Source organism: Platalea leucorodia (assembly GCF_965183815.1).
Source record: "Platalea leucorodia genome assembly, chromosome: 1".
NCBI classification, from domain to species: Eukaryota; Metazoa; Chordata; class Aves; order Pelecaniformes; family Threskiornithidae; genus Platalea; species Platalea leucorodia.
In genome coordinates, this window is record NC_138823.1 from 145,406,893 (window position 1) to 145,429,491 (window position 22,599).

General features: G+C 40.7%; 1 protein-coding gene across 1 annotated transcript in view; it reads right to left on the reverse strand.

Moving 5' to 3' along the window:
- Positions 1-9,051: 9,051 nt before the first annotated feature.
- The window catches only part of ITGA8 (integrin subunit alpha 8), a gene marked incomplete at both ends in the record, with an annotated part of 114,070 nt that continues 100,522 nt past the window's right edge, over positions 9,052-22,599 (reverse strand). The window contains 3 exons of the mRNA XM_082306549.1: positions 9,052-9,138; positions 10,397-10,519; positions 19,003-19,104. Coding sequence (XP_082162675.1) covers positions 9,052-9,138; positions 10,397-10,519; positions 19,003-19,104 — 312 coding nt within the window. The remainder of the gene's footprint in view (positions 9,139-10,396; positions 10,520-19,002; positions 19,105-22,599) is intronic.

Genomic DNA, 22,599 nt, shown 5'->3' on the forward strand with positions numbered 1-22,599 from the left:
GCTCAGGGACTCACGTTTTCCTTCCTCAAAATCCTCTTCGATGGTCTCATTCGTGGTTGCCTGTGTATCTGTACTCCCATTCTGGGCTGTGCATCCCTTCAGTTCAGAGACAAAAAAGGCAATACTCTGGTGTGTAGCAGAGCAAAGGCAAGGCTCTACATTTCTAACTTGTTGCTGAAAAGCTCCAGAGTAATTTGTTGAGAAGCTCTAGAAATTACACGTAATTCCTAGATAATTCTATGTTCAAAAGAAAAGCAAGCCTGATCCCTTTGGTGTCCATGGATCCAAAGTTGAAAAGAGAAGTATTTAATATTAATAGTTCTTCCCACCTGAATTGTTCTACACAACAGCTTGGAAAACTATTATTCGTATGACATTTCAGTAGTTTTATATGTGAGTGGATTGATGATAATGGAATAAGCAGACTTTTTCAGCAGGCCTGAGATGAATAAATAGCTTAAATCACAGTACCCACAACTACTTTTCTCATCAGTTTGGTTTTACTTTATTTCACCAGTTATAACTGATGCCACTAATAAAGCAGGAATAAGCAGCTAAAAAATAACCCTATATGGTTTCACGGGTCTGTAGGGAAAACAAGGGTGCAGTCACATTCTTCTCCCATACAGGCACTTGCACTTGCAGTAACTGCTCCCAGGAGGCTGATGTTATTCAGCATTGATACAGCATTGTAGATTTGCTTCAGCCTTAGAGAAATAGGAGAAGCCTATTTTCTGCCTAGAAGAGTTTATGTGCAAGATGTATCTGACAGTGTTCTTCAGTGGCCTCGCTGCAGATGAGGACATGAGGGATGCTTTGCCCAAAATTACATGAAGTTTGTGGCCAAGCCAACAAACAGATGGTGTTTGCCCAAGTTCAGCCCTGCACCAAAGCACAAGGCCATCCCTCCTCTCCAGTGTCGCCGATGTACACTGGCAACAGCAGCTGCCCCAGAGGAAGCTGTAGGACCTGGGGCGGTGGTGGGGAAGCTGTTACTGAAGCTCCAGGGTACATATTACAAGGGCATCTTTGGAGATTGGGCCTGCCTTAGCAGCCAAGAGGAGCAGGAAGAGCTCGGCTAGGGAAAGGCTGGCGGGAGAGGTTGTTTTGAGGGGCGGTCTGCAAGGAATGGGCCAGGATGTTGTTCTGAGACATGGGGGATGAGCCCAGAAAGAAAAACAGGGCAGGAGACATTACATGGAGCAACATGAGAAGACCAGAGATCGTTTATCATTGAGAAGGCGCGCATGTGTGTGAAACAGCAGGATATGAGTGATTTGAGGGATGCCGTGCCCGATGTGCACTCGGGTATCTGTGACGACATGGCCATTGCAAGCTGCTCCTCAAGTAACCACTCAGCAGCCCTGTGAGAATTACATGGTGGCTGTACCCTCTCTGACAGGACTCGGCTTTGCCCAAGGCTCCCTAGGGAGGAGGCGGGGTGTAGCCATGGGGTGAGACCAGCCTTGGGGAGACCTGTGGTGCCCAGTTGGGGTCCCATCACATCACAGGGCCAGGAAACAACTGGTGAAGTCAGGAGTGGGGGGAGAGTGCTGGGGGTCTGCTGCTGCTGCGGTGCGGGGAGGCCAGAGGGATTTACGCCTGGAAGCACAGGCAGGAGCTGCGAGGTGTCCGGGAAGGTCACCCACCTGCAGGAAGGACCGAGGGCACATGGACCGAGACAGAGGAAGAGAGTGCAGGGAGGGAAGAGGGAGGCCAAGCACAGAGCCCCTCAGTCCTTCAGCAGCCAAGGAAGCCCCTCTCCAAGCCAGGTCTGGGGCAATGCCATGCACTGGAGCCAATCTGCATCTTTCCGGGCACCGCTCCTGCTTGGCGGTGCTCACACCCCTCGCTGCCACCTCCCCTTCTCCTGCAGACCTGCTTAGGAGGTCCGTTTGAGGGGCTAATTGAGGGGGTGATAGTTAAAAGGTCACCAGCTCTTTCTGAGTGTGCTTAAAAAAAAGACAACTCACATTTTTTCCTGCACTTCATTCCCACTCTCCAGAAAAAGCATTTTTGAGATAATAAAACCAGCTAAACATGATCTACATAAGATCAGTATACACTTGACACAGCATACCAACTGCAGTGATGACGCTGAAGAGTCCACATGATTTGCAAGAAGATTTGCTCTTAAAGACATTGCAGTGAGTCAATGTGTTGGAAACCTCATGGCTTCACACAGATGTTGTTTGCTTAAAATGGCTGGAGGGTCAAGTTCAGGCTTACTTTGTTCTGCTAAATTACAGAACAAAGACTTGGCTGGTTGCTTAGTGAAATAATGTGTAATAGATACCACGGGACTGACTTTTTGTGTATATATGGGCATTAGAAAAGTGGGGTGGAAACTAAACACCCCTTCCCCCCAAAATCAAGCAGAATATGTTCTCATCAATCATATGGGAATTACCAAAAAGTTCGTGAGAAAGGAGATATCCTCAGCTTTTTAAACAAGAAGCAGCTGGAAAGGAGATGGCATTGATTCTCTGCGATCCAAACCAGTTGAGTGTGGAGGAGCAAATGCAGCAGATAATATTAAAGAAGCAGCACCCAACAGAGCAGAGCAAGATGTTCCAGAAATCTTCGAGGCAAAGGGAATAGGTCCGAAGGACTGAGAACTGTTATGGTGTCAGGATTTTCCCCCTCTTGTGAGGGTAACCGTTTGTTGCGGAGCACGGAGCATTCGCAGTCAGCCACAGCTGCGGATGGAGCAGCCCAGCTGAGGGAAGAACATGGTCCTTCCCCCTCGCTCTGTGTTCCTGCCTCACCTATCTGTTAGCAAGTATCTTGTTACATTAAACACCAATATCACTGTTACTAATGTCTAAGTGCTTCATTAATACCATTATATATTAAGTGTAGAATTAAAAAAAATAGTAAAAACTTTAAAAATATCAAGGAACACCTTCATTACAGCCAAACTTAAATAGGATCACTGTCATCTTCACTACATCAATTAACTTTTCAATTCCATTGCTGATTTGGTTGTGCCTCCTTCATCTGTTAGCAAAGAACTACTTCTGTTCAACTACTTAAAACTGTATATAAGGACTGAAGCTATCTATCTATATATATAAGCTTCTTAATGTATGTAACACTTGATAAATAAAAAAAAAAAGTCCCACTTAAACCCCACTTTACTCCTCAGGTCTCCTGGGTAAGCCAGGCATAGACAGAAAGTTTCCACAAAAGATTTAGTTTTTACTGGTTTGAAAAAAATGTCTTTCTATTACCTTTGGAGAGCACAGTCTGTACTACTCCAGCAAAAGACGTTGTACAGCCTCAGCAAATACTGAAACAGTCACTTTGAAACAGCAGTGAAGCCAGAAGCTTTTAGCAGACGCTGGAACAAATTCAAGTTTTATGTCTTTGCCACCTCCTTCCTTCTCTCAAAGTCAGTGAAGTGAATACAGCCCTTCATTTAAGAATGAGAGGGATTCACAGATAACTCAATAGTCCTGTCACAGCTGCAGAGATATTTTTTCCTTTCGTTATCTAATTACTAGGGAAATGGTCTTCCTCAAACTTTGCACAAGCAATGAATCAGTTGGTCATTGTGAAAAAAAAAATCCCTGTGGTAGATCATTAGTCTCGTTATTTTCTGGGGTCACAACTTCTCATCTGCTGTGGCTGAACCTTATTTCCAATCCATCCATCTTACTAATCAACCTTCTTGTTGTTCCTGATCTACTCTGTGGTAACATCTATGTGTTTAAAGGTTGGATTTCTCCTCTAGAGCCTCCTAGCCCTTCCCTCTAAGTCATTTACAGTTAACGTAGTATCCTGCAGCCTCCTTAACTGCTTAATATTAAGTCTCTTGTGCCCAGCCACCTTGCCTTTATGCTTGTACCCGTTATGCTTGAAGGGTAGGGCTTCCGTGGTGTCATGTTCTCCTCTGGAAAAACAAATCTTTCATGATTTTAGGCATTCAGAAAATTCAGTCTTTGTCTTTCTCCACAGGAACGGTTCTTTCCGGTGTACTGAGTCAAATTGTGAAGGGCTCATCCTACCGCCTAGTTTAATGGTGCCCTTTACCCGTGCCCTGCCTGTTCTCACATACAGGGCATATAGCAGGGGATGATAGACTGTTGGGACTTTAAAAATAAAATCTGGTTTTCATGTTAGTTGGTATGGGAGTGTTTGTAATAACAAAGCCATAACACCTTTGGAAGTTTCAGCAGACACACAGAGATGCCTCTTCTGTGCCTAAAAATGGAAAAGGTAAGTCCAGATCTAAGCCTGGGTCTCCCGCGAGACTTCACTGCTAGTTTAAATGTATTCTCTTTTTCAGCTCTTACTATGCTGACCTAACTTTTCCTAATGCTATTAAAATATTAAAACCCAACAAAAAAGATCAGTAAGGCTATTTGAAGAGCCAAGAGCTATCATATATACTTCAAAATGTAAAATTTCTACAAAGGATATGAGATTCATGGAAACTTTTTGCAACTTCAGAGATTATTTTCTGGTGCTGCTGGTCTAATGTGATAAATGGGCAGATTGCTTTTGCTGGGAAAATGTTAACCTTCATGACCAGGAGAGCATCAGAAGACAGGTGGTGTTTGTGGTTTTGCTATACATTTGATTGGGTTGCCTTTTATTTGTCTTGCACAGGTATAAAATGTGCCCTCAGCTCCCCAGCTTTGCTGTGAGGATTGCTTGGTATTTGGTCTTTACAGGGATGATAAAAGAGGGCACACTCTCGCCCTCCTTGACAGGAGAAATGGGGAATCTAAGGTTAATGTTTTATTAATACGATTCTGAATATGAATTTGGGTAAACTGCTGAAAAGTAAGCTAGCCCCTGCAATGCACTGACCATTTCACGTGGCATCCTGAATTCTGCTCTGCTGCTGTTATCCTGAGTATTCCTTTCTGGAAAAGCAATGCTGCCTGACGCAGTCCAGCTTTTGAAAGAGTTGCTGAAGTCCGCTTTACAAACCGTTACTGAAACAAAGAACAACACACAACCCAATGAAATGTGGTACACCAGTTAAGTAGAGCAACATGATGAAAACAAATGAAACCATCTGAAAAGCGAGTTGAACAATTACTTCCATTCTTCTTTTCCAAAAATCACTGTGTACAGTAGGGTAGCATCTTGAATAGTTAAGTGCCCCTCCAATACAACATACAGGCAAAACAAGAACAGTCCTTCAATATTAAAAGCATTCCTGCTGGGTCACATCATGGCGCCTGCATAAGCTAAATTCAAGACTTTTTATTGTCAAGAGGCACTACCATTACACTACATTTTAATATGGATCTTTGCCAACAATCATAAATAAAACGCTCACTCATAAACAATTCCTAAAGGCAGTGTGTCAGATGGTATTTCATTAAAAAAAAAAGTTTGCTACAATGTAGCAGAATACATAGGCCATGGCCAGTTGGGACTTCCTTTCCCCTGCCTATCTCTGGGTTTTTTGTCACTTCCCAGAAGGCTTTTTAGTTAATGTATGCCATGCCTACCAGAAGATCCTTCTTCTTAATGGATGAAAAAGTCACAGCTAAAAGGTAGAGAAAATTAGTGCCATTTTCAAGAGATATCTAATGTGGGAAACCTGTAAAAGCTGTCAGGTCAAAAAAGTTGGAGAAGACAGAAGGAATTGTAAATGAGTTACAGAATGGTGACAAGAAAAAAATTCTTGTTAACACTTGGTGGTTAAATGAAAATTGTATTTGCTAATCCATTAGTGACAACATATTCAAATGTACCGGTGCCTGTTATGTAAATTCTGAGATTTTCATAAAACGGAAGATGTCACTTGACACTTGATACTCTTAAAAAGTCTGCTGCATGGATGAAATAACTTCTCAAACTCGGCAAGAAGCATGTGAAATGAAAGATGAATGTCTCTGTTTACTAGACTGCTGTGGTGGTCATAGCAATAAACAGTTTTAAAAGACTTTAATTTATAAAGTAACCTCCTGTTTTTTCTGCTATCCGGACTACTCCTGTATTCTCAGCAATTAGCAGCTCACCGCATACATTTGGAAGTGTAAGGCTGAATTACTTTTACAGAAAGCTGCATTTAGTAACTCATTGCAAGGCTGACATCACTGAAACAAAAGTTCAGTCATGTAAGGATGTGGCAGAGGTTATCGTGCAGCACACTACTAATATACTGGGGGGAAAGATTATGTCAACTGCCTGCTAGTGTCCTCATCCAGGATGCAATCTCCCCAGGGGATAAACACTCTTGGCAAGCACTGAAACCCAGAAATCTCCTTTGCAAAGCTGTTTGCAATTTGCAGCCAAAGCTATCCACAAACGCTGGGACCCAAGACTACAGTCCTTGACAGCACACGGCTCCAGACATTTCCATGGGGGAAGTTTAATCTACAAAGATGTAGAAATACAAAACAAAGTTTTGCTCGAAGTAACTGTTTGTCAGATCATGTGCCTCTAATTTGGTTTCCAGTGACATTACACAGCTGCAGCCAATGGATTCCAGCCAGGCCTAGCAGTCACTGAGGTTCTTTTTGGTTTAAATTTAGTATCTGAACATGTTTTGCCCATCATTAAAATGGAGAGTAATTGCTCAAAAGTGAACCCTAGATGTTACAACTGCAGAGAACTTACTAGGTCACCTAGTCCCATCCTCAGAGCAATGCAGGATTGAAAACACATTGCAACAAATACTGAACAGAGCTGTGTTTGTTTTTTTTTTTCCCTATTTTTTTTCTTTATTGTAATCATTAATCAGTATATTAAAAAGTTTAAAAAACAACCACAAACGCCAGTGTAAACATGCTTCAGGTATATAAGTAATATAAAGTATTGCACATACAAAAGTCCGATGTTCCGTATCTCCTTACGGTGCTAGTTCATCAGAGTTGTGCAGATGATGTGACTGTTATGAGCTAGCTGACCTTATTTCACAAGCTGCTACACACAACAATTCAGTATTTACAAAAGCTAGAAGCTCACTGTCTTTTTCATGGGAGGATGATTTTGCCTGGAATGTATGGGATACAGCGGTGTGCAAATACGGGACAGGCTTGCTTTGTGGTGGTATTTATCAGCTGATCTCTCTAATCTACAAGGGGTCAGCTCAAACCCATTTGGGGGAAGGCATCTGGTTTTCTGGGGGACTGGGAAGTGGTCAGGCCTCCCCATCCTCAGAAAATGGAGGTGAAGCACCTCCTTTTTCTGAGGCATGTGCCTAATCCTCTCATTAAGTCTCATGGGTACACTGCATCTGATAAGCTAAAGAGTCCATAAAGGTCTTCTTGCAAATTTGCCTTAGATATGAAGACGGAACACAACCTGCTCAGGTTTCCTGCTTGGATTTCACAGGTCAGCCTGTGTGCAAGAAATGGTATAACTGTAGAATCTCCTGTCAGATTGACAGAAGTGACAACGTGTCATGGCTAGTCCCATCCTGAAGTCTTAGGAAGTGGAAGGGCAGTTACCTAAAAGGAGCCAAGCAGCGTCAGAATGGATGAGGCCATTTGCCAATTAAGAAGCTGAGATGGATTGGAAAGGAAAGGAGCTCATGAGAAGGAAAGTGTGGTGTATGTTTCAGAAAATGAACAATCCCTCCTGAAGTTTACACAATATAGCTAATGTCACTCTCACAGGCAACACTGGAAGACTCAAGCTTTCAGGCACAAATCTGCACAGATCAGAGCTTAGAGCCCCTGCTGAGATAAGGACTATTTGCTGCTAGAGGAGAAAGAATGAAGCCTCTCTTCTTCAGAATCCTCAATCAAGAAAAAAATAAAATCCTAAATGTATATTTTTACTCTTTACCTCAAAATATCTTTCCTTCGTTTTGTTCATGCTTGGCTGGCTGGCATCCTATTTTCACAAATACAAATCCTGCCCACCTTCCCTGCAAGACTTTGCTTAAGAAATAATTATATTCAGCCCTAAACTTTGCTGAAATCAACAATTTAAATATGCTGCCATCTTGTAGTCTGTAAAATAAAAAAAAAAAGGCAAAGATTTCTTTAGGTGAACAAAGCGTTAGGATCTACGACACAAATTAAACAGAAGATACAATGGCAGTAGCCATTCCATTTCCAGAGGCCGTTTCAACAAAGGAACAGGGTAAGGGCAAAGAAAATTTATCCTAGCCCAAAACCCCCAAGCTTTCTCAATATCACCGGTGTGGCTGTGATAATTTAAATCAGTGTTTTACAAATGACTGTATCCTGTGTCAGCTGTACAGGTGTCAGCCATCAGCAACGCAATGAGAGGGTAACTCATCCTCTGCTCTATACTGTGGATGGATTTCGTTATCTGGGTGTGACACTGCCAGCTGTGGGTTGAAAGAGATACAATATGTACTTGTTTAGCATATGTTTTATCTTGTAAAATATTGCATAAATCATCTGCTTTGCAAAACACCTTGTAGCCAAGAAAGATGTGTTCTGTGTGTACAATGGGTTTACTTTTCTATTTACATGCAAGATAAGTACATGATTTCTATTTTTTTACTTTCTTCTCTCAAAAATCTAAGTTGATGATTATATCAGATACTTATCCTGAAGAGGTGGAAAAATAAATAATTGTGCCCCATCTATAAAGTTCTTTACAGACTACCTTTGTTTTTCAGAAGTACTTTCTCAGTACTGATATATTGCTTGTCTCCCTGAGCCATAATTTCATAAAAGTTCTTATTCTTAGGGAGGTTTCAGAGGTGTACTGCATGATACAGTAGCATTCGGAAGTTTTGTCCTGGTCCACCTTCTAGACAATACAGCAATGCAGGCATTCTCTCCTTGAGAGATTTGGGCTTGTTCTGGAAGCATCTCAGTATACCACATGTGCTCAAAAGCATCTGCTGAAACATAGACTGACTGGAATATGGGATAAACATTCTGTTCAGTGGTGAGTATGTTTGTAAGGCAGTGATAAAGCTGCTTTCTTTGGCAAGGATGGCCATCATGTGGCATGTTCTCAGAACGTTGCATAGATCAGATTACGACACCATATCACTTGCAGGTACAAAGGAAGACTGGTGGAAGGAGTCCTTCATTTAATCCTCATCGAGTTTCTAGTCTCAGGCAGGATTCTGACTTGAACTGTCACTCTCTTCCTCTATGCATCAGTAGTCTTGTTATTTGTCAGGTGTTCCCTGTCAGCCATGTCATCTTGAGGAGGTCTAGCTCTGTCAAAGAAGCCACACTGCAGAAAACAATCAACAGAAACAAAGGCGTCATGGTAAGACAACCACAGAAGAGTCAGCTGCAGTTTGATTCTTCACTCAGTCAACTTGAAAGGTCGGGTACAATCTATGGCAGGCTAATAGACTGCGAAGCTTTTTTGTTTCTATTCAAATTGTTCCCTATGAAAAATTAAAGTTTTAGGTGCAAAGCATTGAGTTCCAAAGTATAGCTTTAAAAATTCAAATGAATGTAAAGATGTAAAGTTGGTCTGAATGCTGATACTGTCTGACTCTAATGAGAAAACTGCTAATTTCAGTTCAGCATGACACTCATTCAGAAAAGATACTTAAATTGACAGATAGTAATGATAACAGAGGTGGGAAATGTGTTGGGAAATGTGCACAGGACAGTGTTCTGACCTAGACTAAAGATCACTAAAGATGAGATTCCACTCACCTAACTTTAACTGCCTAAATGTTACCCTTTTGGTCAAAAGGTTAAAAGTTGTGTAGGCTTCACAAGAGGTCAAAGGAGAGTACCGCCAAAAGGTAATTCCTCTCATCCTCCCATGTTTTAGACATAGCTTTTTGCTGTTAACTGACTAGGCGAATCTGTAAAGTTAGCATAGGCTGGACACCTAACCCATAACCCATAACCTTTAAGCAGCTAAAGGCAGATGAGCCATCTCCTAACTTAAGAAATTATTTTAATTTTTTTTTTTTAATGGGAACTGAGAGGATGGCCAAAAGCTACATTGGCTCCCTGTAATATAGCAGTTCCCAGTAACTTGTGAAGGGAGTGTAACAACTAACACAGAACTGGAAAACTTTAAAAACAGAAGATATGACATACTAATATAAAAGGAAATCTTCTAAAAATTAATTCTCAAAGCTGGGAGTGTTGTCACATGCTGACAAAAACTGGAAATTCCTGAAGTATTCAGAGAAAACAAAGTTAGAATCACTTCTTTTTGAACCTAAACATCCTGAACAAGAGGATCATAGGTCTTGGGAAACAGAGCCAAACTCTGTACGCCCATTTATAACCAGACTTCAATAATAACGGAGGACTTTTTGAAAACAAGTTCCCTGCATAAAGGTCAGTGACACTAGCATGTCAGAAATGCCAAAACAAAAAAGACACATGTGTATTGTTGCTTTTGCTCCAAACTGTTAAAGAACACAAAATTCCAGCCTCTCTTTTTCTTATCTGTTAGTATCTTCCAGTATCTTCCAGGCTTTTTTTAAGGCAACACTAACAGTAATAATGCAACATACCTTCCATAAAGCTAGGGTCAACATAGCTAGTACCAGTAGTCCAAGAAGTATTGCTAGTATTATAACCCATAAAGGGATTACAAAGGAGACATTTGGAGTGGACCAAATGACAGATGTTCTGATCTGAAATGAAAAGAATACATTCAATGAACAAAAATTAAACAAGTAAAGCAAATCTGACGGTAGAATACAGAGGTTATAAGCATTCACTTCAATAGCATTTTGCAGATTAGAAATACACATTGCTTGGAATTCTCCCACGTTGGCTTCATTTACTGCAAGTTCCTTTCCACTTGTTCATGATAATTACTAGAAATGGGATTTGCACATATACAGACATCTTGTATCAGACATACAAATCATTTTCACTTAATACAGAGTAGCAAAAAATACCCTTCTGTGCAGATGCTTCAAGAAGATTCAAGGAGCCAAGTTCTACTCACATGTATGCTGGTACAGCCTAGGCCAGTGTAACTGACTTACGCTGAATTACTCTGAAACAATGGTTGACTTCAGCCCAAACTCTTAATTCAAACCATGATAGATACCAGCTACATTATTGTTATTTTAATTTCTGCTGACACACCAGTATACATTTTTTCCTATGACTTGCGTTTCAGCTAAGGAGTCCAAAAATGACACTCAAGCAGAGTGCATTGTCCTTGTGATAAAGCCTATCGCACGGTATGATGTCACACTCCTTAAAAGAAGCCAAGCATACGGACTATTACCTCAATGGGAAATAAGCATGAAATGCGCGCTCTCATTGTCTGAGGCTCTAGAAAGCAGCAGGTGTGTACAACACGAGTTATCAAAGGTTTTAATGGACTTGGCAAACTTCTCTCCTTAGATCTTCATCTTGACAAAGAGTAATAATAACCCTTATGTATTTCTCCTTCTGGGGCCATCCACATAAGTAACCTCCTCCTCAGTCTCCCTTCCATACCTTGTACCAAATTTATTCTACGCTCTCAGACTCCGCTTGGAAGGCTCTTCGTCCATCTCATTGAATATTTGCTCTCTCCCTGCTGCTCCCAAGTGGGATGGAATGAGTTTTAGCTCCTCAGCCACAATTATGTCCCTTCAGTTTTAGTTTATTTTGTCAAACTTTCCTCTTTATTGTTAGCCCAGGAAGTTATTTCTCTCTGGGGTTTTCTTTTGGACCTCTCTCATTTACGCTTAGTCTCCCTTAAACAGGATAAGTATGTGACAGATGGAAGCTATTTTCTTCATGACAAGATGAAATCGGTTTGCAAAGCAAACTGATTACACAAACTCTCAAATGATCTTCCTCTTCAGTGCTCGAGGTACAGCTAGGAAATCTACTCTTCTTAATAAGTTTCTTGGCTATTGCCCAGTACCTGATCTGCATTCATTGCAAATTCTCTTTCTACTTGTTTTTTTGCTATTAACTCACTGGTTGATGCACCTGATACTTAGCACAACGCTAATTTGTTCATTCACTGAACAGCATCCTAAGTTTGAAGACTGGACACAACTCTGTAGTCCAGTTCAAAATTAATTCCATTTCTGTGTCTCTCACGTTTCTCCTTGAAGATGGCAAATTTCAGCCTTTCTGCAACATTTACTCTCTCACTTTTTCTCATGATTAGCGTACTTTCCTAGACTTTTCATTCTGCAAGCACTAGCAGATCTGTCTCCCAGCTACTGTCATGCTTAATTGGAAGACGCTTTGGAATAGTCCTTTCCCCTTACTTCATCTGTGCAGCCAACTGTCCCCTACTCTGACGCAGTGCTTAGAAGATGGCAGTCTGGTGAGGTCTACTGATGCATATGTTTTTTATAGTATCCCTCACTGTTATGGGACACAGATCATAGTTGAAATTAGGGACAAACTTTCTATGTGGGATACCACTTGCCTTCTACCAAAGCTTACACTGATGGTTACACAGAAAATTCTGAGACACTGCCCAGTCCTTCTGGGGTTAGCATTTTAACATTGACCTGTACCCTGAAGATTAAGTGCTTGCAGTGCTGGCCGTACCATCATTGATCTAACAAACACATTCAGCCAGTATACTTCTCTAGTGCAGCTGTAAGTAGTTATTACTCTAAAAGACTTCAAAAAGATAGCACATACAACGAATAAATACGTTAGCCAATTAAAGCAAGAAAAAATTATTTCAAGGAAAACAGAATTAGTAAAAAACCCCATGAAATCCCACCCCCGGGTCCCAACAGATATCTTCCTGGCATGATCAACTATGCCACTGCAGGGATACCATTCCCTTCCCCAGCCTCCTCTTCGGGTTGCTTCTTAACCACTGCAGAACTTCACAGGCTCTCTGTATCATTAGATTCAGCAAGAGCAATTAGTAAGGATTTAGTAAGGACAAAATGTTTTTGAATGGCTCTCCTTGTGTCTTAGAGTGGTACCGTATCTGGCATTAAAATGCAAGGGCAGAAAAAATGAGATAAAGGTCATCTGAACTGTCTGCAGAGATTCCTCCCACAGAAAAGCCAGTTAAGGAAAAAGATGAATTCAAGTAAAAGGCTTATCTGGCCAGGGAAATCAGAAGGGATGCAGACATGATGGGCTGCACAAAGCCTGTAGCAAGCAATGAGCTTAGCTGCCCAAGAAAGAAAGCATCTCCCTTCTACTGCTTGAAAATCTTCATGAATGCTGCCCTGAGGCAAGCCCGAAGACTTCATTACATATAGCACAAGAGTTGGGAAGTGCTGAATGAAAATTCCATGGGCCCCAAGACGGCAAAAACTGAGATTGATTAAAAAAACCGCAACTCATCCACACTGTGCACTGCCTCTGCTGGCAAAGGCTGTGGTACCACAAGCAAGAAGTTATCGTTTTTTTAATTATTATTTGAAAACAATCTGAAACTATCAACATACAGTGTATATACCTCACTTACGTAAGGCTTGAGCTTCACTACAGTTTCTGTTCTAACACTGTCTCTTGTCTGACTGTGTTGCTGTGGAGCTGGAGCAGTAAAGTGGTAGACCACTTACCACAATCATCTTAACAAATATTTGTAAACAAGAGTAAAACGCAAATCCAAGCAGGACTTTCTGTCCTCTCAAGTTCGACAAAATGACTGACTCCATTTTACAGTAAGATCAAACCCAAGGGAAGACCCATTTGCTTGCCAAATTTGATTTAGCCATTTCTGGTATCGATAGCTTGAGCCAAATTCCTAGGTGGCATAATGTGACTGAGAGAAATGCAACGGGAAATGGAGTCAGCATCACTGCTCTGGGCCTGACTGTACAACATCAGCGATCCACAACAAAAAGACTCTGGCAAGCGGCTGGCCAGCTATGCATGGGTCGGTAGCGGGACAGCCTACTGAAATTGTACATCCTGAATATGGAAATTATCAGAGTGGGCAGGTACTTCTGTAGGAAGGATTTTTTGATTACAGATTTCTTCAGACAGTATTTGACTGAACCACAGCTGTCTCCTTGGGCACCAAGTCCACTTTCATCCAACCTAAGGCAACAATTTCAGCAACACAGATGCTCTCAGACAGGGGTGAGCTAAGCTGCTGCCCGGTGTTGTCTAGGATCTGAACAGCCCATAGGGCTGCCTGCTGATTGCACAGGAGCACAGCAACTAGACTCTTAACTAATGATGTGCTTCAGTTCTTTGTTCAAAATTAGGTGGGGTCAATCCAGACCTCAAAGCATGTTTGAGATCCTGTTGAAATCAGTGGAAACAGTAGATTTCATTAGGGGCAGTGGATTTCATTAGGCTTTGGATAAAGTTGATAGTAGTGTATGCAACTGCAAGTACCCATGTAGCTATTCTATGTCTTCTTTTATGCACCGCTTCCTAGACGTCTGCTGCATTTGCGTGTTGTGTTTTCTTTCCTTTTAGGCTTTGAAAATAATAAGGCAACCTAGCTCTTCTTGTGATACTATAGAGCACCTATCAGCATGGATCCAGATAAGGACATCTGGGTCTTCCTGAGGACACGCTGTAACCAGTTATGAGTGGCGTAGCAGTGCTCAGCCTTGCTTGTACTGCACGGGTTCATAGTCCTCTCTCCCTTCCTCCTGCCGTTCTGCCTTTACAGACAGTAGAGTGCAATTTACAGTGTGATTTCAGTAGCTCAGTTGGAGCCTGACAAACATTGAAATATAAACAAGAAACTGTAACCTTCCAGAAGTGCAGAGCATTATGTTTATAATCCTTAGATTATCACCAATGAGTAAAACAGACAGCAGAAATTAGATCTATCCTGTATCAAGCAGAATGCTGCTGCAAAACTGCCGCGTATCTCTTTTCTTTTAGCAGGAGCGAGGCCAATGGCTAATGAAATATTTGCCTGCTAAAATCTTAAAACCATCTTGTCGCATCCACGCCCTTTTCCCATGAATCCTTCTTCGTCTTAGGTTTTTGAAAGCAAAGGAAGGGTTGCACTAAGTGCTTGAGATTTATTTCCTGAGCAGAGGATTATGCGCAGTCGTCAGTCTCACTCCTGAGGGCGTGCATTACCAGTAGAATATAATGCCCCTGGGCTGCCTCCTTTTATACTCTATACAAAGACTTGCAGGGCTACTAGTGCAATTCCTGGTGAATAGTTTGACACTGCAAGTCCTGAACACCCACAGAGTTCAGGCAGAAGCTGGAGGGGAAGAAAGAAACAAAGCATCCCTTCAATTTTGCCAGCCTCATTTCACCGTTTTCACAGAAGACCCATGCTGTCCACAACAGTTTTACATATGATTTTGATTTAAGACAAGTTTGCATTATTCAGCTTGGATTTCTGTTCTTCTCCATGTGGTAGGTTTAGTACTGCAGGATCAGAGCCAGGGAACGTTTTGGGAGGGATTTCTCTGTTTTCATCTAAGGTGGCCAATATGAAGAAGTGAAATTTTTACACAAGTGTTGCATGTTTGTACTGTACTTTAGATGCATGTTGGCTTTCCTCTCCGTTTGGGGCTAGAAGACTTTCTCATACGGGACACCGAAAACAGTGGTTGCTTTTCTGTCAGGCTGGTGAAAAGCACACCTCACAGACTTGAGAGGAGCCATCTGACTTTTGGCCTTTCACACTGCTGAACGTCTCACACCTTTTTTATGCAAAGAGGTGACAAGGAATGCCATCTGGCTCAAGCACCAAGATGAGGGTGAAGCCAACTTGAGAGTTACAGACAAAGCCTTTGGCTGCTATTGGAAATAAAATCCAAGCTCGTCTTAGCACGGACGCTGTCTGATAGTCTTAACTTCAGAATCGCTGTTGTGGTTCCATGAAAGTCACTTGTTGCTCATGAAAGTAATTCTATAGGGGGGATTTTATTTTCCTTTTTTTTTAATGTGCCACAGTTAAGCACAATGTAAGTAAAGAAAAGATATATTAGTTTTCTTGCCACTGATTTTTGTACAGTTTGTATTTAACTCCTGATTTTGGTGCTACTCAGTGCAGCTTCAAAATTATCTTTGATTCCACTGGAAGGCAGCTCAATGCAGAGAGAAGCACGTGTGGTGAGCTGCCAGTTCATCAGCAGGCCCTTGTGGGTAGATGGGAATTAGGTTTTACTGGTGCAAATATCCAGCATCAATGGTCAGAATGCAGTGCCTGCTAGTGAGATTCTCACAAAGCTGATTTTCCCTCTTGTCCTTTAAAAGACACTTAAAAAAATAAAATTAACTTCTCTGTTGTTTAATCTGCCACTTTAAGAAACAGTAGCTAAATTAATTATTATTCTAATGCTACTCCTTTTACTGCCCATGATGACCTTCGCCTAATCTTTACTCATTTTGCTTACAGAGACTGAGAAACAGGAACTCTTTTAGTACTCCTACATGTTCCCATCCAACCTTTGCAGCATGATGTTCTTGTATGTTCTGAAAACAGGCTCTAAATAGAATGTAAAAGCTCCCTTGAGCTTGCAGTCATAATTAATATTGACATTTATGTTTACACTTTACAAATGCTTGTGCAAATATATTTCATAAGGAATAGAAGCACGTTTAAAGTGAAAGTACTCATCACTGTGTAATAGCTAAAAAAGAGTTAAAAGCCTTAGTCTGAAATCAGTTTTACTCACTGTAGGATACTGGTCAAACAGTTTACACTAAAGGCATTCCCTCTGAAGATCCCATCAAGCATTTAAGAAAAGCAATCATATTTTATTAAACTCCAAAACTGTCTCTAGAATCATAAATTAAAAAGGAACAAGTTACTGCTTATTCTAACTCTATACTTTTTTATAATAAAAAGTATTATTTCACCATGCACATGAAATTCATCAAGTAGGATAGTATTATTTACCATAATAATGCCTCTAAGAAAAAAAGACAATTTTCTCTTGAATGATACAGCTGTTAGCAAGGAAATCCAACCAGTTGTACAATATATAGTTGTAATTCCAAGTCTATTAGAATCAATAGAAATAAATTTATTGATTTCAGTGGATTTTACTTTAAGCTCCACTAAGTTCCAAGCTAATTTCCTGTTTGATGCCATTTTCACTCTAATGTTTTACTATAAAAGATTTAAATTTTCTTACATTTACATAACCTTTCACACATCTATGTATAATGACCCTCTGTTCAAGATATAGACATATTCCATGATGATGGAAATAAAGACCTCAGTGCTGCAAATATGTAAGCACATACATACATGACCATGTAGGTTACCAATATGTACAGGATTATTTATACCATTGAAATTAAATATACATATCCGCCTGCAAAACTGGAACCCAGTGCTGTATGAGTTAAATCAAGGACATATGCTCTGGTCTTTTAGAATATATTCTATTCACTGTATAAACTGTAAGGTGTTAGCTGATTATTAAATATATACTTTTGAAAATTAATTTTAAAATATTAAAATCTTTATTCCACTTCCACCCTTGCTTGTCTGAAAGAAAACCATAAACTTCCAAATAAAACTTTGGAAACTTTTAAAACACAACCAGCGATCTTTTTCAGAAGGAGCAAAAATATTAAGCATTGCCCAACTTCAAGCAAATATTTCTTCTTGCAAGTGGAACATCAAAAGAACTTGTGCATATAACACATCAAGCCGTAGAGCTGGCAAGCATCCGCTGCCATGTCCAGATATGAAACGACATAAAAGCGCTATCATTTTTCAACATTTTACAGTTGCCATTACAGGCATTTTGCTGTAAATCATCTGCAGCAAATAACAAGCATTATACTGGCTGGAGTAAGAGAATAAAATGCTTATCTGATCATTTGGTAGATCATCTGACACTTGTTGAGAACAGCAGACTATCACCTGGGGTAAAACACTTCAGACCAGATGAAGGCACCACTATCAACAGAGTTCTGCACAACATGTGTTTCTGGTATGGAACACATGCTGCAAGAAAATAAAAAGAGCCTGAGTATATCTGTCAGCTTGGAGCCTTTGAACCTTTCTGGATGAATACTGCATTAAGCATCAAATCTCATTGGTGATATCATGGTTCTCCTGATGTTAGAGGTTGGAGTCACTGAGCATGTAGGACCAAGATTTCACCTTGTGTCTTCCCAGAGCAAATATCAATCAACCATTCAATCTGTGCTTGTTCAAAACAAAACTTTATAGCCTGTATCCTCTAAAATATATTCAATGATGTAAGGTGTAAAGTGTTTTATTATGTTGGTTTTCCATATAAGAAAATATTCTCTTCCCTAGTACTACACCTCAACAGACTGATATGATGTATTTGCACCAGGATTTAACTGGGAAAAGTTTCTACTGAGCCTACCTTTTAAAAGAAGGACTTTAAATGATAACTCTGTACAAAGATGAGAACAATAAGCCTTCAAAGTTCAGATTAGTCTTATACGAGAATCCAGTTTTGCACTCATATTTTACTTATTTCCATCAGTAATGACAAAATAGAATTAATTTTAACCATAGTATTAGACACCATAAGAAGCAAATTCCTTTAAATTTCTCCCCAAACTCAATGCTTTGGCACCAGCAAACAAATCAAATTTACGCCTCCAAGATTAATTTTTCATATAATAATCCAGGGCCATACAAATCTCATTCTGCAAATAAGGCAAGTACTTCAGTAACTATCTATCACATCTGTAGGGATTGCCAGGTAATTTCATACCTTGCATCTGATGTGCTGTGAGGTGGAAACCCTAGAGAGGCATGCAAACCTTTCTGAAAATCACGGTAGCAAAGAAGCTTAATTCAGGTAAAAGAGAAGTTGCCATAGATAATCCGTAAGCTTGTATGAGAGAACTGCTGACTGGGAGAAGAGTGAGATCTCTACACCTGACAGAAACAAGATTTTGGATTTTACACAAAAATTTTCCCCAGATTTTTTTTACCCCAAACAAAGTAATTAAAAACTTGCTTTCACAGTTTTGTTGTTTTCTTCTGAGTGAAACATCCATCCCGATTGCAATAAAGCAGTCTGCACATTAATACAGCAAGAAATTATTTAAAAATGGAATTAGTATCATATATCAGCAACTTTCACAGAAAGCAATGAAGGTATTTCCTTTAGATATTATTTCAGGAATTTACACAAGAAACACAGAAAAGACTGATCTCAATATTTTAATCTATATAAACTTTCACAGCTGTGATCAGAATGACCAAATATATGTGCTTCACACAAAGATATAATTTTCAGTTACTTACTGCTATGCTTCCCTCGGGGAGCTTTGCTGGTTGCACTTTATATGGCATGCTCTTAACTTTGAAGGACACATTGGAAGAAAGAGTATAGAGATCATTCTTTCTCTGAAATTACATTAAAAAAGAAATCACTCAAAACCATGTTTATACTTAAAAGCATTATGAGAAATAAGCAGAGAAAAAATACAGAGCATTGGTAAAGGGTACAGCAACCCTGGGACCTGTACATATCTATGAGACAAACACATAATACAGCGTGAAGCTGAAATACAAAGACCGCATGTTCAGACGGGGAAGAAGGGTTAGATATGCAGAAAGACACATACAGTTGTTTCTCATATTTCTCTCTGAAATAGGAGACTGGTGAGTTTGAAGCATGGGGGAGGTTTATGGGGTGTCTATGTTTTAAAACCTTGCCTCTGCTCACCAAGGCCAACAACAAACACGGGTATCTTGAGAAGATTTCCAGGCCTACATTGAGACCAGGCTGGTGGAGCTCCCTGATGGCATCAAAGGAATGGCTGTGCCTTCCCATCAAACAACAATAGGAACAAACATCTTTGCACTTCACTTAGAGTGTGATCGATTTCCTATTGCAGTAGAGCTCAAACACCCCAGAACAACTCACCTTGCTTTTTTACTACATTGTGCAACTGCAATAGGAATGTACAGCAATCGTTTAACTGGCTGCCTAGTAAAATATTTATATAGCTCTCTAAGCACTTCTACAAACCCAAAGTATCTCTCTATCAGTTCTCTGTCTTTCATTTATACTTGCTTGTATTTATAAAATATTATTAGGATTAGATTAGTCATTACCTTCCCTGGTTCACAATGACTAAAAACTGTTACATCATATAGCTCATGCTGTGACTTTTAATTAGTGCTTTCACCTCATTTGGAAGCCAGGCAGGCACTGACACACCACATCTGACCAACTGTGTGTCTGTTCTAACCTTGACAATTATCTCCCACTCTGTGCAAACTGCCTTGAAATGATAGCTAAGTGCTGGTATATGTCCCCTGGAAAAATATCTGCCGAAATCTGTTAGGAACTGGCATAAGCCCTGACATGTGAACGTGCATGTCCCTTAAAAGAATCTTAATGGTTGCAACATTTACTACAATAGATACAAATATTTTCCACACACATATTTTGAATCCTGTTGAGCTCTTGGCATCATCGATATCTAACTGGAGTTAGTCTTGAAAGCTAAGTACATCAGGTATCAAGTAAATCTTTCAGTTCACTTTGAATTCGACATGTTTCAATTTCACTGATTGTTATTTCGTTACAGACAGAATATCCTGCACTCGAACTACATCCACTTTTTCCTTGTTTTTATCCCAAGGAAGGATGGCTGAGTGGTTACCATGCTCTTCTGGAAGTCAACAAACCTGTTTCTAATTCCATCTCTGCAACTGCTTTTTTGGGTGACACTACATGCAACTTATCTTGTATATCCCATCCCATGTAAAGTTGGGGTACTGATATGGATCTCCTTTGAAAGTGCTTTGATATGCTCTGAAAAGCATTAGATAGTTAAGTGCTAATACGTCCACTGGAATCCAGAGGGCTAGGAGTTATGACTATCATTATATCCCTTTACATTAGACTCCTTGAGGTAAACAATTTTAATCTTTTGTATGAAAATATTTTGAAGCCCTTAGTCATTTTTGCTACCTGTCTCAATCCTTTCTGAAATACGATGACCAGAATTCAACACAGGATTTGACTACTGATTTATGGAAAGACAGAGCCTTGTAAGTAAAGCAATCTTTCATTTTGGCACCAGCTGCTTACAGTCCAGTGTATTTGGAACATCACTGACACTTCCTAAATGCCCTTCTGTAAAACTCTTTCTCCTTCCTTCTGCAAAACTCCTCCTCCCTTCTGCTTTTTTAGGCACATTTAGGAGTTCTGCTCCATTGACAAGACTTGGTTCCTATGTAATTACTCAACATCTTTTTCTCCCTGCTAGGTGGTGCTTTTCTCTGGAATTTGCCATTGCATCAAAGGCATAAACTCACTAAGAAATGCTTCTCCCCTTTCAGCTGTTCTGTGGAGCAAAGACTGAGGTAAGAAGATCCCATGATAATTTGGGCTACTGTTTCTTTCCCTCACTGAGAGAAAGGTTGGTTTGTGAACATGACCTGAAATAAGCATAACCTAAACCTAGGAGCCAGCATGGATGTAGCTGGATGACCATGGCCCAATTAAAGTTTCCACAGAACTGCTGAGGATGGAAGGCACCTCTGGAGATTGTCTGCTCCAACCACATGCTCAGACCAGGGTCAATCAATGCAGTATGCTCAGGGCCGTGTCCCGCTGGGTTTTGAATATCTCCAAGAATGGAGACTCCACAAACTCTTGGAGCAACCTATTCCAGTGTTTGACTGCCCTAACAGTAAAAAGGTTTTTCTTATATTTAAATGGAGTTTCCTGTATTTCAATTTGTGCTTCTTCCCTCTTGTCCTGTTACTGGATATCATTAAGAAGAGCCTGGCTCCGTCTTCTTTACTCCCTTCTATCAAATGTTTTTACACACTGATAAGGTCCCTCCTGAGCCTTCTCTTCTCCAGACTGAACAGTCCCAGCTCTCTCAGCCTCTCCTTGTATATCAGATGCTCCAAGGCCTTAGTCATTATTGTGGCCCTTGGCTGGACTTGCTCCAGTATGTCCATGTCTCACTTGTCCCAGGGAAAACAGGGCTGGACGCAGCACTCCAGATCTGTCTCACCAGTACTGAGTAGAGGGGAAGAGTCACCTCCCTCGACCTGCTGGCAATGTTTTTCCTAATGCAGCCCAAGAGGCTGTTGGCTTTCTTTGCTGCAAGGGCACACACAGTGGGCTCATGTTCAACTCGGTGTCCACCAGGACCCCCAGATCCTTTGCTAGAACACTGCCTTCCAGCTGGTTGGCCCCTACTCTGTACTGGTGCATAGGGTTATTCCTCCTGTGGTACACGACTTTGCATTTCCCTTTGTCACACTTCATGAAATTCCTGCCAACCCACTTCTCCAGCCTGTCGAGGTCCTTCTGAAGGGCAGTACAACCATCTGGTGTATCAACCACTCCTTCCACTTTTCTATCATCTGCAAACTTGCTGAGAGTGTACGCTGTCCCATTATCCAAGTCATTAATGATGTTAAACAGTATTGGCCCCAGTATTGACCCCTGGAGTACACCATTAATGACAGACCTCCAGCTGGACTTCATGCTGCTGATCATAACACTTTAAACCTGGCAGTTCAGTTCATTTTGAATCCACCTCTCTGTCCACCTATCTTCATTCATTTTGACAATGTCAAAAACCTTGATAAAGTCAAGATAAAAAACAATGACTGCTCTTCCCTCGTCCACCAAGATGAACCTCATTTATCTCATCGCAGGAGGCTATCAGGTTGGTCAAGCATGATTTCCCCTTCATAAATCCACACTGACAACTCCCAATCACCTTCTTGCCCTTCAGATCTTTGCAAATGGCTTCCAGATTTTTCTTCTCCATTACCTTCTCAGGGACTGAAATGAGGCTGACTAGCCTGTAGTTCTCTGGATCCTCCTTCTTGAACATAGGTGTGACATTTGCTTTCTTCCAG